The 17042-nt window shown below is 40.3% G+C and overlaps 2 protein-coding genes and 1 long non-coding RNA gene across 3 annotated transcripts in view; 2 read left to right on the top strand and 1 right to left on the bottom strand.

Annotated features, from left to right (window-relative positions):
* LOC146635600 (uncharacterized) overlaps nt 1-17042 on the bottom strand; it is a 342244-nt gene that overhangs the window by 61384 nt on the left and 263818 nt on the right. The window lies entirely within an intron of this gene.
* On the top strand, nt 1627-7097 carry LOC146635613 (uncharacterized). Its single transcript, XM_085350599.1, has 2 exons — nt 1627-3487; nt 5809-7097. Exons 1-2 carry the CDS (start codon nt 1627-1629, stop codon nt 7095-7097), a joined length of 3150 nt encoding a protein of 1049 aa, XP_085206725.1.
* gprin3a (GPRIN family member 3a) lies at nt 12564-13655 on the top strand. The gene has a single exon (XM_085349862.1). The coding sequence runs from the start codon at nt 12564-12566 to the stop codon at nt 13653-13655; it is 1092 nt and encodes a 363-aa protein (XP_085205988.1).

Here is a 17042-nt window from a genome sequence, read left to right as displayed (position 1 = left end):
TCTTATCTGCTACTACTGCACATTCACCCAATATATATATATATGTTTTTCCTCTACACCCCCCCAATTTTTTTTTGCACATGTCGAGGAGCGTGTCAGGCTACATTTCACTGTGTGTTATACTTGTATAACTATGCATGTGACAAATAAAGAACCTTGAACCTTGAACCTTATCTTATCTTATCTTATCTTATCTTATCTTATCTTATATACAGAGAGCCAGACACCTAAAGACTAGATAACAAGACTAAGAACAGAAAATGCAAATACTGAGCATAGCAACATGACAACTATAAGAAACTATAAAAGCCTGAAACCCATACCTGACCTTAATATCATCACAAAAACCTTAATGACAGTGATACAAAATACAAAACTATAACATAAGGGTAACAAACAAGAAAACTCCTAAACATTCCCAAAACTCAAAAACCTGGGTCACAGACCCAGGACCATGACAAGTACAGGCTTAGACTTCCTTTTTTTGCCTTTAACACCGCATTACGTTTTCATGGCATAGATTGCGCTCAAAATATTGGGTGGTTGACAGGAAAAACAGACAAGGAAAACCTAAAATAAAAGAAGAGGGGATTACAAATTGAGGAGGAGGTCTTAACCATAGAATCAAATGGTGGAGTACATCTGAAGACAAATCCATGACAGAAGAAAAATGGGATAAGGGGAGTGTGATAATGTTTTTCTTTTTTTTCTCAGCCCCTGCGTTCTCCTCTCTACTTCCTCGCTCCCTCCTCTTGTAATTTATTCATTGGTGCCTCCTCTGGTAGAGCATTGAGGAGAAAGAAGCGGGGAACCAGATGAAGACTTTTTCTCCACTTTGGGAGTCTGCAGCGGTGGACCGTCGAACATTTACCATGCCTTTGTCAACCAACAGTGATGTATGTGGATCCTAAACAGGTATGAAGGAAATATATTACAAGCCTGCAGTAATATTCCAGTGACAGCTTTCTGTAATACCCGTGAGTGACTTTAAAATGCTTAAATTATTGCTTGCTCTTTTAATTATATTTCTATTTATATCAAGACTTGCCTGATATTTTTGTAATACATTAGTAGTTCTATTTATAACCAGGCTGTAAAATGTCAACTTAAGTGTAATTGTAATGTTATAAATATGTGACTCCTTTCAGTTTTGTCTCAGTTAGTTTCATTATATGTACAGAACTTTTTTTGAAACAGCAGGTCGCTTGTATTTCCTTTTTAAAATCTAGTCATGACTATGGATGCCTGTATCAAGCACAGTAGGGAAAATGCAAACGTGAGTGAAACTGGGTCTCGTGAGAATTCATGTGTTTGGCAGAAAATAGCTGCCAGACAGGGCTGAACTACCAATCTTAAGTCTTTACTCCTATGTGTGAGGGGGCATTTTTTCTTGTTGTGTGTCACTTTTTCATAATATTATGTCAATAACTTTTGAATACTTTTGCCTAGTGAGACCGCTATCTTTCAATCAAACATGCATCATCTATAGCCTCTGCTTGGCTTATTGTTTTTAATCATCTCTTTATCCATCTGTCTCGTCAGGTTCTCAGTATCAACTGAAAAATATCATAGAAATTGGTCCTTTTTTCTACTGGATACACAGTAACCATCATCATCATTATTATCATGGAAACCTCAAAAAATATTTTAAAACGACAGAGAGATATCATCCAATCAGAAGGTCCAGTTACAAGGGAGGATGGGCTTGAAGACAATCTCTGCAACATAGATGCTAATACAAAACTTGAACTGGAACCTAACTTTAACCTTAACCTCAATATTACCTCACCAAGCAATCCCCGCGCATTCATCGAGTCCTCAAAGCTGCATGGGGGACAGAAAAAGGATAATGTGACCAAAGGAGGTGAAAAACCTGGGGTGAAAGTAGCAGTAAGTATGTCAGCAAGCATCCTTACACCCACTGTGACATCACCAGGAGAGAGAGATGACCCATCACAGCAAAAAAGCAAAATCCCAGCTTTGTCTCGTTCACCAACAGCTAAGCCAACGGTTAGATGCAGAGATGAGCAACTGCTGAAATCAGCAAATATCAAACATGCCCCAGGACTTAGCACCAAGATGCACACAAGTCTAAAACCACAGCAGATGGAGCAAACAACAATGGCTAGCATCCCCAAAAGTACTGAAAGAATAAAAATACAGAGCCTGAACACTACAAAATCTCTGACAGGTGGACTAACCACAAAGACTACAAATAAAATAACAGTCAGTCTAAGTATGCAGTCAAACCAAAAAGAGGATGGGGGGAAAGTGATCAAGACACCTTCGCCACAAACTTTACACCTACCTGCAAGCCCCCAAATTCCTAACCAGAAAGCAGAGGCAAAGGCTATCATCTCAAAACTGGCAAATCAAATACCAATAGTGGAAGTCAACCAAAATCCAGCGAGCATAACCAGCAAGTCAAATCCAAAAACTGGGCATGACTCAAGAACTCATAGTTCTGAAACATCCTCTACAGCTACAAAATCACCAAGTCAGAGGGGAGAATCAGCACTTCCGAGTAACAAGAGCACCCTATTGACGTCTGTAAGTCCCAAGCCATTCACACAGAGAACAGCCACCGGACCTATAAACAGTAATACAACGAAACCAAAGGAGAACCTTGAGAGTAAAGATTCAAGTGCTGGTTTTGGATGCAAAACCAGTTCTAAATTCATTTCAAACTCTAAGGGAACCACAGTGTCCAAGGACAGTCTGGTTTCTAAAACTGGCACGGATTCCAAAGCCAGTCACAATTCTAAAGCACAGATTGGGTCAAGAAACAGTTTAGATTCCAAAAGTGGTTCGGCTTCCAAAACAAGTTCAGACTCTAGGGATAGTTTAGATCTTAAAAATGACTTCACGTCCAAAGCCACTCCCAACTTTAAGTCAGGGATGAGCTCCAGAGATAGCATTGACTCTAGAAATATGTCAGATATTAAACCAAACAAAACTACTCAAGAGTCTAAGACAGCTGGGGCCTCTAGAACCAGCATGGCAAGGTCAAAAGATGACCAAGATCCCAAATCTCTGCCAAATTCAAAAATCAATCTTCAAACTAGCCCAACTGCTAAATGTGGGACTGCTTCTAGTTCTGATGCCTCTTCCAATTATAAAGCTGAGCCAACACGGTCAACTTCTATGTCTACTTTAACAAACTCTAGCTCTAAAATAGACCTTGTCAGATCTGTTTCCCCATCATCCATTAGAACCAGTCTGTCTGGGTCCAAAGATGACAACCTCAAGACTTCAGCATCCAGTACCAAACAAGGTACGGACCCTAAAGCTGGATCAAACATTTCCAAGTCTGGACCAGTTCACTCTACTTCACAACTAGCTTTGAGGGATTTGCCCTCTTCCTTGACACTGTCTCCAAGACCAGGCTCAGCAAGTAGGAGACCCGGATCTTGTGCTGGGAAAACTCTTGATTCAAATCCTGTTGGACCACACAGAGATGCCCAGATAAGCCCTGGCTCTGCTCCAGGTAACTACTGCCACAATTTAATTTTATGTAGACATTTTGCAAAGCCGACATCTTATGATCATCAGTTTGTAATGTAAAAATCAGTTTGACAAAATAAGCTTCAGTCAGGGTTCAATGTGGTACAACCTCCACCTCCAATACTCTAGTGTGGTATTCTATAAAAACTTTCATGTCAGGTAGCTTTTAATACAGTAATCAAGATTTGGGTATTCATGATTGTAATAACAAAAATCCATTATTGTTTTTATTAAAACAAGTGGTACTAAGGAAAAACCTGACAAAAATCCAAAACAATGGACAATTAACCAAGCATCAAGCATCTTTTTTCTGTAAAAAAACAACAACATATGTATGCATTGTAGAAGGTTTTTCATTGGGAAGTTTCTTTTGTTTTTAGTTATATTAGTTTATATTTGACAGCAATGTTTCATTTCAGTGTAATGATCAAAGCAAAAGAAAAAGAGAAGAAACAATTAACCCTTTAAGACCTACCATAGAACCAAGTCCGCCAGAACTTATATTATATTTTTACATGCTGTGGAGCCATTTTTGGGAGAATTTCAAGTTGCTATACATCAGTGCAACCATGATAGCCCAAATTTTAATAATGTGTCTGCATTAAGTGCATAGCAATTACATAAATTGCAAAAAAGCGCAATAAACTACAGAAAATTTGAAAATCGTTTTTGTTTTTTTAACATATATTTCTAGTTACAGAAATTTAAGGGGCTTATCCCTCAAAACTGTAAATACAAAAAAGCAGCACAAAATAGTTTCCCACCACAGAAAATTTATTTAGAGTGTCTTCATAGTTTTATTTTTGAAATACACCAATTTTTATATACTGCAGGAAAAATCCCAGAAACGACACAGAAAGTCATAAAGTCAAAGATAACTTTTAAAAAGACCAGTATAGGCTCATGAGGCCCTGATGGTAAAAAACAAACAAACTACATTTCCGCGAAAATGACGTCACTTCCGGTCTCGGGCAGGTAATGGCGGACATGCGATAGTTCGCGCTGACGTCTATTCCAACGTAGGAAGTGTTACAAACAGCTGATCGGATCAGCAAGGCATGTTTCTGGAATATTATGTTTTTGTTGCTGCAAGCGCTTTTTATGCAGTTTTTTGCAAAGCTATATGTGGAAGGAAACCGTGACCTAGGACAAGCTGATGGTATAAGATGTAAGCGGACACGCTCCGTTTTGCGTAACTATTTTTAAATCCCAGTAGCACTGCAACCACGTAAGCTAGCGCAATAATTTTTTTTGCATATGAAACCGGAGGAGTTGTACTTACATCTTATGCCATCAGCTTGTCCTCGGTCACGGTTTCCTTCCACATATAGCTTTGCAAAAACTGCATAAAAAGCACTTGCAGCAACAAAAACATAATACTCCAGAAACACGCTTTGCCGATCCGATCAGCTGTTTGTAACACTTCCTACGTCCATCAGCGTGAACTATCACATGACCGCATGACCTGCCCGAAACCGGAAGTGACGTCATTTTGCGGAAATGTAGTTTTTTACCATTGTGGCCTTATGAGCCTATACTTGTGTTTTTAAAAGTTATGTTTGACTTTATGACTTTCTGTGTCATTGCTGGGATGCTGAGGACTCATATTACACTGCTGGAAATATTTTTATTTTGATGCATATGCTGTTATTTTGCAAATTTGCACTATAATATATTTTTTCGTTTTTCCTGCAGTATATGAAAATTGGTGTATCTCAAAAATAAAACTATGAAGACACTTAAAATAAATTTCCTTTGGTGGGAAACTAGTTTGTGCAACTTTTTTGTATTTACAGTTTTGAGGGATAAGCCTCTTAAATTTCTCTAACTAGAAATATATGTAAAAAAACAAAAAAGATTTTCAATTTTTTTGTAGTTTATTGCACTTTTTTGCAATTTATGTAATTACTATGCACTTAATGCAGACATATTATTAAAATTTGGGCTATAATGGTTTTATTGATGTATAGCAACTTGAAATGCTCCAAAAAATGGCTCCACAGCATGTAAAAATATATTACAAGCTCTGGCGGACTTGGTTCTATGGTAGGTCTTAAAGGGTTAAAGGGTTAAGTCACATCCCAAAACTACAATTACAACAATAATGCTGAAAGGTCACAAAATCAGCACTGAGATGAATTTACTTTTAAATATCCAAGTGGTTATTGGAAAAATATATAAGAAAAAATTGGGCATAATAATAATAATAATAATAATAATAATAATAATAATAATAATAATAATAATTTATGCTTTTTATGCAATTCACATATATATGAGCTAATATTTATTTCTTACTTTCAGGTGTTTCTGCGATTTCAGGCCCACTGGCTACTTCCAGCCCCAAAACCAGAACCACCACTCCCTTGACTACAATGGGAGGAACCATAAATGAACTTGCAGCGTGTGTAACTGTGGAAACAAATCCCAGCAGTGTATCTCATAATACCTTTCTGACTCGGGGTCTCACTTTTGACTCTATCACTAAGACACAAGCAAAAATGGGTGCTGACGTCAAAGAAAAGCATTTAAAAGTGCCTGAGAGAAAAGCAGCAGCTGTAGGAGGAACATCAGAATCCCAGGGGGCTGTGACTGACAATGCAGCACGGTCAACAGGAGGTGCTGCGAGAATACCAGAGGGTCTGCTGAGTAAAACTGGCCACCTGGGAGAGCCAAATGCCACAATTGCTGGTAGCAACACCTCTTCATCGAGGACAGAGAGTGTGGAGAGAAAAATCACAGAGAAAAAAAAACAAGAGAGGGGGAGACAGAGACTGGATCAGGGTAGTTCTTTTTATCCTGTTTCCACCATTACAGCAAACCACAAGAAGGTCAGAGATATGGCGACCATGACTAACCCAAGGGAGAGCCTTTATCCATTGGCAGGAGGGCAAAGAGAAGTTGCTGTCCAAGTGGAGGTGGAGGTTGTGGAACGGTCAGCATCCACCAGTCCCAGCTTCTACCAGGGAGGTATCACCTCCTCTCTCATTGGCTCACCTAGCTGTAAGTCAGGTAGTTTGATTTTGCCAACAGTTCCATCCCTTTGCTGTATCCCAGCTACTCAGAAACCTGTCCAGCATATCTGCAAGATTGACATTGAGTTGCGTAGCCAGTCATTACTTCCGTCAGCTGTGACAAACAAGGCAAACTCCCTGCCTGCCTGTTTGCGTACATACAGCTTTCAGAAAAGCCCTTCTCTCATGTCGGGGCAACAACTAGGACAAAACCAAGACAGAGATGTTAGCACTGATAGCATGTGGAAATATGGGGAGCAGGAGGAGACAAAGATGGTGCAGAAGGTGGTGGAAGAAAATGGGGATAAGGAGGAGACAGAAAAGCCACAGGACGTAGCATGGGATGAGCAAGGGATGACATGGGAGGTGTATGGCGCCTCTGTGGACTTGGAATCTCTGGGCACAGCAATCCAGTCCCACTTGGAGTCAAAGATTCAGGAGCAGGAAAAACACATCAGGAGTCTGAGGAAGTCCATCTGCTCTGACAGTAGCCTCAAAGGGTTAAAGATGAAGAAGCGGAAGAAGAGGACAGGAAGGATGCTGAGTTGCTGCAGAAAGGCATCCGCTGTGGCAGACTGAGAGCAGTCTAGAAACATCAAACCCCTCTGAGATATGACTCTAAAACAGAAATGCTCTTAAATGGAGAAGTCTGCAATGTATGCACAGCACATGTGTTTACTACACTTTCCTATTCATGTCATCTTACACCTTGTGCAGCTATCACTCAGAATAACCCGATCAGATCTTCTGTTCTTCCCATCACAGTCATCTTCTTGTGCACCTCTGAATCACTTTGACAACAGCTACTGTATTTAGATTGTTCTACAGAAGTCCTACTCTGACCACTCTCCAAGGACAAATGTTGAAACTTCATCAGAGCTAGAAGAGCTCCAGAGATACACAAGGAGCTAACCTTGAAGCACCCAATGATTAAATGTATATCAAGTAAGGGTCTTGCTTTTTGTGAGTGTTAAAAATAGGGATCTTGTACCTGGAGCAAGACCAAAATGGAGAGTAAATGCACAGTTAATGGATACCTCAACTAAACGCGAATCTGTCATTCGATCATCATTTACAAAGCTGAAAGCTGACCAGCTTAGCATAATGATTAAAAACAGTAGGAAACTCCTGGAGGTGAAAGGTAACATTATATTAGCTACTAAAATCACTTGCATGTACACTAACATTGCTACATGTAATTCTTACTGCTGCTCACTCTCACCTCGTACTTCTACCGTTTTGCTATGACTTTTACCACTCCCACTGCTACTTTTCCAACAATATCAGTACAGGTTTAAAAATTTATTACAGTTTCATTAAACAGCAGTAAGAGCAGGAGTCAGTGGTGCTCCATTTTGTGTGCTTCTTCCAGTGTTTCATATTCAAACAGCCAGTGGTTATTGATGTGGAGCAGAGAGGACAGCAGCTCTGCTGCTGCTAAATATTTCATCCACTTTCTTTTTGACAAAGCACTCAGGCAGCCGGGATCCCAGACTGCCTCGAGTGAGCCACTAAATTGTTTCCGGCAGATTGTTGTATCTTTTCCTTACTCCTTTCCGTTTTAAATAATCCGGGCTTCCCCCTTTCCTTTCCTTTCCTTTCCTTTCCTTTCCTTTCTGATTACATGCACTTTCTTTTCCCCTTGTTTCTCTTTTCTCATTTGCCTTCTATGGTTATAATTTTGGTTATGTCCTCTTTTTTTGCTTTCACGTCATCCTTTACCTTTCTTTTGCCGTTATTTTCTTTTTTCTTTTCTTTTCTGGATGTGCTTTCCTTTCCTCTCATTTTACCTTTTTATTTTATTTTATTTCTCTGTATTTGTGCTTTCTTGTTCTGTTTTTTATTTTCATTTTGCCTTCTGATCCTTTTATACTTGTTTTTTGTTTTATTTATAATTTTACGTTCCTGCTTTCTTTTTCTTTTGTTACTTTCATTTCATTTCATTTAATTTCTTTTTATTTGTCTTTTTCTCTCTTTTCTTCTCTTCCTTGCCTTTCCTTCCTCTTTTTCCAGGTCGCTGCACTTTTGACAGTCCTTTTTTATTGCAGTAGCTGGTCTGTACTGATAGGGGGCGAAACAGCATGTGCTTGTTTAGTCTCCGTTATTAAAATAATATTTTGTTGTATTTCATGTTAATTCTCTTTTCCTTTTCTGTTCTGGCATCTCAGGGATGTTGTCCCTTTGGGAGCCAAATCTTTCTCATCCCTTTTTTCTTCTGTTACATTTCCATCCGCCTCTTTCATAACTCCTCCTCCTGCGATGGAGTAATGTTGTTGACAGAGCACTGGATTGCTTCTTTGAATTATTCAGAAACATTAAAGTCACCCTCATCTTAACAAGAGTGTCTCCACCATGATTTATTCAGCTGGTACGTAGGAAACACTGAGCAGACATGGTTTGTTAAAGTATCCTCAGAAATCTACAAAAATTTCAGGAATACAGACATAATATCATAAACATCATGCTATTATGCTATTTATGATTTATTTCTAAATATTATATCGAGCAGTTACTAATAATATTAAATAACAGGTTTTGGTTCTGAAAGGTTAAAAAATTCATATTAATTATAAATCACCACTGTTTCACAGGTTTCTTAAGACCTCGTTTATATTTTTTTAGTATTATTGAGAATAAAAATTATTATTATAAATAATATAATTATCTCACTACATTAGTCAAACCATTAAAAAATGTGGTGTTCATTAATCTTCTGAGCATTAATAATTATAGAATAGAATAGAATTCAACTTTATTGTCATTGCGTATGTCACAGGTACAGGGCAACAAAAGTTTGCATCCATCCAGAAGTGCTTTAGCCATGATATAGATATATTACAATATAAATATTAGCAATAATATAGATATGTGAGTATATTACAGAAATGGGTCTATTATGGTATGTAATATGTACACGGTATGAAGTATGTTATGAATATTCTATAAGTATGTACAGGCTGTAGTGAGTACAAGCTATGAACAGGATATAAATATGAAAAAGAAAAACTATACAGAAATATGAGATATACAGCTATACAGAAATGGGAACTATGCAAGTTATAAACAGTTGTAGAATTAAAAATTATCGTATTCTACAGAATGATTATTTACACAGAGCTATACAGTAGTGCAGTTAAGATAAGTGAGATATGTGGATAATTTCTACAGAGGCTATATAAAGTGCTAGTGGTTGTGAGTGGTGGTTCAGTCCATGTTATTATTGTGTGTCTGAGGGTACAGTTGTCCATTGTGTGTGTGTGTGTGTGTGTGTGTGTGTGTGTGTGTGTGTGTGTGTGTGTGTGTGTGTGTGTGTGTGTTAACGTGGGTCAACGTGGGTCAGATGTCAGGAGGCAGCGTTCAGGAGTCTGACAGCTGTGGGGAAGAAGCTGTTCCGGTACCTGGTCGTCTTAGCTCCTGTAGCGCCTCCCAGTGGGCAGGAGGGTGAAGAGTCCATGTGACTCTTCACCCTCCTGCCCTGCCCAGTCACCCTGATGGGTGACTGGGGTCTTTGATGATTTTCCCAGCCCTTTTCAGACACCGCTTCCTGTAGATGTCCTTTATGGCAGGAAGTGGTGCTCCGGCGATGCGCTGGGCAGTTTTCACGACCCTCTGCCACGCCTTCTGGTCCGAGGCAGAGCAGTTCCCGTACCAGACTGTTATACAGTTGGTCAGGATGCTCTCGATGGTGCAGTGATAGAAGTTCACCAGGATGTCTGAGGACAGTAGTGATGGGATTCTCTTTTTCGGGTGGCTGTAGCTCAGGTGGCAGAGCAGGTCAGCCACTAATCAGAAAGTCGGTGGTTCGATCCCAGGCTGCCTCCTGGCTGCATGCCAAATATCCTTGGGCAAGATACTAACCCCGTGTTTGCCTACTGGTGGTGGTCAGAGGGCCCGGTGGCGCCAGTGTCCGGCAGCCTCGCCTCTGTCAGTGCGCCCCAGGGCAGCTGTGGCTACAATGTAGCTTGCCATCGCCAGTGTGTGAATGTGTGTGTGAATGGGTGAAGGACTGAATGTAGTGTGAAGCGCTTTGGGGTCCTTAGGGACTAGAAAAGCGCTATACAAATGCAGGCCATTTACCATTTACCATTTTTAGAGAGCCGGCTCTTTCGGATCCGAACCAGCTCTTCAGGTTGTTTTGTTGATTTAATTAATTTACTATTAAGAATAATATAAAATGATGCACAAAAGGAATTACTAATGTAAAAAAAAGTGGTTTTATTTATATATGTTTATATATAAACATATATGGCCCCTAGAGACAAAGCACGTACAAATTCCAAAACACCTTTCTAGCGTTAACTGAACCTCTAAAACAGAGCTACCTAGATCAGTTAAATTACACAATTGAAAGCATATGTGTTTTGTTTGTGTATTTATACACAAGCACTCATATATATTCAAATTATTTAAAAAAAAAAAAAAATTCATTTACCTGTTACTACCACACACCAAATCCGGTCGTTGGTACTTGCTGGCTTGTGTAGCCACTAGGTAACAAAAGCTCAACACTGGAGCACTTCTGTTGTGTTTTGTACGTGTTTTGAGTTTTTATGTGCTTAAGAGTTCGTACGTGTTTGTACGTCCTTTGTCTGTAGGGGCCACCGTAAATATACTTTTATTTATGCACTCCACATAAAATGCAATAAATAAATCATAATACAAAAACCAACTATATACATTTAAACTTTTAACCATTTAAATTTTCAGCTTTTTCCTTTTAAACAAATTTAAAGTGAAACAACACAAAACACTGCAAAGCACAACACAATTAAATATAAATTAAAATATGAAAACAAAAAGATGCATATATTCTGTCATATGGACCTGCATGAATAAACTTTCTGAATCCTTTATCATATGCAACTGAAAATAGTTGTGGATGATTACTATACTATACCTTTATAATGTGACGTTGTTGTCCCTGGCTCTCTTTCTCTGTCTCTCCCTCCCGCTCTGTTCCTGTGCTACTGCGAGTGTAACTACCCCCCTTCCCAGCGCAAAACACAAGGCTCGCGTGCGGAGTGAAGTGAAAAAAAAAGTACGAGAGAGAGGGAGAGAGAAAGAAAAAAAACCCCACGGCTTGCGATAAGGAGTCGGCTCGCGTCGTTCACGTCCGGCTCTAAGAGCCATTTCGTTCGTGACCGAAACATCACTAGAGGACAGGTGGTTCTTCCTCAGAGTCCTCAAGAAGAAGAGGCGCTGGTGAGCCTTCTTGACCAGCTTGGAGCAGTTGGTCGTCCAGGTGAGATCCTCGGAGATGTGGACTCCCAGGAACTTGAAGCTGCTCACACGCTCCACAGCCGTCCCCTTAATGTGGATGGGTGGATGTGGGCCAGCATTCCTCCTGTAGTCCACGATGAGCTCCTTGGTCTTCTCGGTGTTAAGCAGCAGGTTGTTTGTGTCGCACCACTCAGCCAAACGATCCACCTCCTCCCTGTAGGCGGCCTCATCGTTGTCACTGATGAGGCCAATCACCGTGGTGTCATCTGCAAACTTAATGATGGTGTTGGAACCATCAGCAGGTCTGCAGTTGTGGGTGAAGAGGGAGTAGAGGAAAGGGCTCATCACACAGCCTTGTGGTACACCGGTGTTCATTGTGATTGTAGATGAGCAGTGGTTATCCAGCCGGACATGTTGGGGGCGGTTGGTCAGGAAGTCCAGTAACCATTTGCAGATGAGGGAACTGATGCCCAGGTCTTTTAAATATCCAAGTGGTTATTGGAAAAATATATAAGAAAAAATTGGGCATAATAATAATAATAATAATAATAATAATAATAATAATAATAATTTATGCTTTTTATGCAATTCACATATATATGAGCTAATATTTATTTCTTACTTTCAGGTGTTTCTGCGATTTCAGGCCCACTGGCTACTTCCAGCCCCAAAACCAGAACCACCACTCCCTTGACTACAATGGGAGGAACCATAAATGAACTTGCAGAGTGTGTAACTGTGGAAACAAATCCCAGCAGTGTATCTCATAATACCTTTCTGACTCGGGGTCTCACTTTTGACTCTATCACTAAGACACAAGCAAAAATGGGTGCTGACGTCAAAGAAAAGCATTTAAAAGTGCCTGAGAGAAAAGCAGCAGCTGTAGGAGGAACATCAGAATCCCAGGAGGCTGTGACTGACAATGCAGCACGGTCAACAGGAGGTGCTGCGAGAATACCAGAGGGTCTGCTGAGTAAAACTGGCCACCTGGGAGAGCCAAATGCCACAATTGCTGGTAGCAACACCTCTTCATCGAGGACAGAGAGTGTGGAGAGAAAAATCACAGAGAAAAAAAAACAAGAGAGGGGGAGACAGAGACTGGATCAGGGTAGTTCTTTTTATCCTGTTTCCACCATTACAGCAAACCACAAGAAGGTCAGAGATATGGCGACCATGACTAACCCAAGGGAGAGCCTTTATCCATTGGCAGGAGGGCAAAGAGAAGTTGCTGTCCAAGTGGAGGTGGAGGTTGTGGAACGGTCAGCATCCACCAGTCCCAGCTTCTACCAGGGAGGTATCACCTCCTCTCTCATTGGCTCACCTAGCTGTAAGTCAGGTAGTTTGATTTTGCCAACAGTTCCATCCCTTTGCTGTATCCCAGCTACTCAGAAACCTGTCCAGCATATCTGCAAGATTGACATTGAGTTGCGTAGCCAGTCATTACTTCCGTCAGCTGTGACAAACAAGGCAAACTCCCTGCCTGCCTGTTTGCGTACATACAGCTTTCAGAAAAGCCCTTCTCTCATGTCGGGGCAACAACTAGGACAAAACCAAGACAGAGATGTTAGCACTGATAGCATGTGGAAATATGGGGAGCAGGAGGAGACAAAGATGGTGCAGAAGGTGGTGGAAGAAAATGGGGATAAGGAGGAGACAGAAAAGCCACAGGACGTAGCATGGGATGAGCAAGGGATGACATGGGAGGTGTATGGCGCCTCTGTGGACTTGGAATCTCTGGGCACAGCAATCCAGTCCCACTTGGAGTCAAAGATTCAGGAGCAGGAAAAACACATCAGGAGTCTGAGGAAGTCCATCTGCTCTGACAGTAGCCTCAAAGGGTTAAAGATGAAGAAGCGGAAGAAGAGGACAGGAAGGATGCTGAGTTGCTGCAGAAAGGCATCCGCTGTGGCAGACTGAGAGCAGTCTAGAAACATCAAACCCCTCTGAGATATGACTCTAAAACAGAAATGCTCTTAAATGGAGAAGTCTGCAATGTATGCACAGCACATGTGTTTACTGCACTTTCCTATTCATGTCATCTTACACCTTGTGCAGCTATCATAAATAAAAGTATATTTACGGTGGCCCCTACAGACAAAGGACGTACAAACACGTACGAACTCTTAAGCACATAAAAACTCAAAACACGTACAAAACACAACAGAAGTGCTCCAGTGTTGAGCTTTTGTTACCTAGTGGCTACACAAGCCAGCAAGTACCAACGACCGGATTTGGTGTGTGGTAGTAACAGGTAAATGAATTTGAAGTGTGCTAGGACCAGCTGCTCTAAGCACTTAGTGATGATGGGGGTGAGTGCTACTGGGCGGTAATCATTGAGGCAAGATGGGTTGGAGTTTTTGGGTATCGGGACGATGGAGGTGGATTTGAAGCAGGCCGGTACCACAGCGTGGGCCAAGGACAGATTGAATATGTCTGTGAGCACTCCTGCAAGCTCCCCAGAACATCCTGCTCAGCACCGCTCCTACATTGGTGGGGGAGAGAGTCAGAGTTTGGTGGTCTGGCATCATGTCTGCTTTGGTTGTTATTGTGGGGTTCAAAACGAGCAAACGAGCGTTGTTGAGCTTGTTGAGGAAGGAGACATCAGAGGATGCGGGGGAGGCTTTGGTGGTCCTGTAGTCTGTAATGGTCTGGAGTCCTTGCCACATGCGTCGGGGGTTGGAGTTGGAGAAGTGTTCTTCTACCTTCTTTTTGTAATGGTGTTTGGCTTTTTTGATGCCCTTCTTTAGATTAGCCCTGGCTGTGCTGTAGGCGTGTGCATCTCCTGACCTAAAGGCGGTGTTGCGGGCCTTCAGGAGGAGACGAACATCCAGGTCTGTGTGAGTGAACATATTCCAGTCTGTGTTTTTAAATCTGTCCTGGAGAACTGCGTCTGTCCCCTCTGGCCACACTTTAATTGTCCTCACAGCAGGTTTCACACATTGGATGAGTGGAGAATACCGAGGTGTGAGGAACAGGGAGAGATGGTCCGATTGTCCAATGTGGGGGAGGGGTGTGGCTTTGTAAGCTCCAGCCAAGTTGGGATAAACATGGTCTAAAGTCTTGTCTCCTCTGGTGTGGCAGGAGACATTATTGGAAAGTCAGTGAATATGAAGAGAAAATCAGAGGTTAGAAGCTGGCGACTGGACTGATTTATGATGCCATTATAGCACCATGGCTTTTTCCTTTCTTCTTGTTTTCAGATGGAGCTGTGAAGACATGAAGGTTAATAAAACTCAACTGCTGTTTTACTTCTTTCTCTCCTATGTATTTTCTAATACCTTTAACAATAATACAAATTGGTCACTGCTTTCAGAGTAACAGTGCTTTTGATGGCAGGTTTAGATACACGTAGGGTTTGTGTACTTTTTCAAATCTCAGAAAACTTCAGAACATAAAGCTAAACTTTTATAACCCTTGTAGACCCTGGTGTCAAAGTTGGAGCTGGTTTCTTTGGCAGGCTGGTTTTTGGATAAGCAGCGACAAGGGCCAAAACACTTTACAGTGATAAACACATAGTGCAGTCTGCAATTATAAAGTTTCAGATTTACCCTTGAAATACTAAAACCTTAACACAAAAAATACTAAAACCAATTATGCCTTTTTGAACATCATTACAAAGATGTAACAAACATGCAGACTTCTGATCACATTTCTAGTAAATTACTTTCCATGTGTCCACATAAATTTGTATATAAATACAGTTTTGTACAACTAGAAATGGTGTGGAGAATATAAGTCATCTAAAGGTGTTTGTTATCGTAAGATAAAGATCCATTTGATTGGGACAATCTGTGGTGTGTCCTGTGTTCATGTCCAACCTGTCACCACAGAATGGAAGTGAAGCTGGACCTTGAGACTTTTCTTCTTTCTTCATTCAACTAAAGAGTTTACATGCTAGCTAAGCAAGCCACAGTACCAATTGTTTCCTCTGTTGTCTTTCTATGTATTTATTCATGGCCTGCTGCAACATATCTACTTGATAGATTATGGTGACCTTAGCAGCCTCCTTATTTTCCACTGACTCTTGATTGCCAGACAGCTGGCAGCCAACAGTAACTATCTTTACATAGAACAAGCTGACCCTGAGCAAGTTTGTGGTCATTGTTAGAGACAGGTCTCTGTGACCATAATGTGATGAATAAACAATTAAAGTCTTTAGTGTTTAACTTCCAAACAGTTGTGTCATGACATTTCTAAAATGTTTGAATATTTCCTAGAGTTCAGGAACACCAGAATATATTTACAAAAGCTATTATTTAAATGCAGCTCTTTATTTTACTGCTTTTATGTCTTCAGTGCCAATAAGCTTGCTCTTTATTGGAAAAATAAAAATACAGTTAATTTTACTAACAGACCAGTTTGGTCAATAAAACTGTGTTTTATGCGTTTCATACTTGGCACTCATTATGTTAATGTATTTGGTTAATGTATTTGGCTGCACTGGTTACTGGTTTACCAAGCTGGCTAGTGTTAGCTCCAAAAACACTCAGAAAACATGCAAATTATGCACTGACAACCAAATTGTTGACATGGCATTCAAGAAACACTCTTGGGTTGTTAATGTCTTATGAATTGCAGTTGAAGTTTTCCGTTATCATTGAGATGTGATTGTCTTTAGTTCGTTGTGTGCATGAAAAGAAAATGTTAGTTTTACCTGTGTATGATTAAACAGTCTCAACTCAAATTCCCTTACAGTTTAGAAGTATTGAAGAGCACTGTCGCTTCATTACCCCCTGCTGGTGAAATATATGTTAATCACTTGTGAAGTGGATTTTTTAGTGTGTGCTCCCCACCCCCACTTAAAATTCTGCATTATTGGGATTTTTAGTGTTGGTCCCTTTAAAAAAATGCTCAAACTGATCCCACTGGTGCATTTTGCAATGAGTACTACATCCTCTCAGTAAAGAGGACATCAGTGCTTCTGTAATGTTGACTTTGGAGCTACTTATTGATGGAGTACTCCTGATTATCTCATCTATTGACTTATTGTTCAAAGTGTTGTAGTTTTAGCCTTGAAAGCCCCTTTAAAATGCTGACGTAAAAGAAATATTTAATATTTTGAAAAGTAAAATCCATCTAAAATGATTTTGCATTGTGCATTACATATGCTACCGGGTACATTTACACTATATATGTATGTATGATTGATTGATTGATAATTTATTTCAACATGTGAACAATATACAAGTACATTTAGAAAAGAAAATAAGAGAGAAAAAAATACTATACAAATTACATACAAAAAAAACATTCGGATTAATTTACACGTTGAAAGGGAGTGGGAAGAAGTATACACTTATTTAA

The sequence above is a fragment of the Diplotaxodon limnothrissa genome, linkage group LG3 (assembly GCF_057381915.1).
Source record: "Diplotaxodon limnothrissa isolate DT_005_m linkage group LG3, D_limnothrissa_male_GT1.1, whole genome shotgun sequence".
Classification (NCBI taxonomy): Eukaryota; Metazoa; Chordata; class Actinopteri; order Cichliformes; family Cichlidae; genus Diplotaxodon; species Diplotaxodon limnothrissa.
This window is presented reverse-complemented; position numbering and strand designations above follow the sequence as displayed.

What these genes read in the sequence shown, in the direction of transcription:
- LOC146635613 (XM_085350599.1), top strand. Translation starts at nt 1,627, where the DNA reads ATGGAAACCTCAAAAAATATTTTAAAACGACAGAGAGATATCATCCAA. An exon ending in AAGCCCTGGCTCTGCTCCAG is followed by an intron (nt 3,488 to 5,808) that starts GTAACTACTGCC and finishes TCTTACTTTCAG; the next exon opens with GTGTTTCTGCGATTTCAGGC.
- gprin3a (XM_085349862.1), top strand. Translation starts at nt 12,564, where the DNA reads ATGGGTGCTGACGTCAAAGAAAAGCATTTAAAAGTGCCTGAGAGAAAA.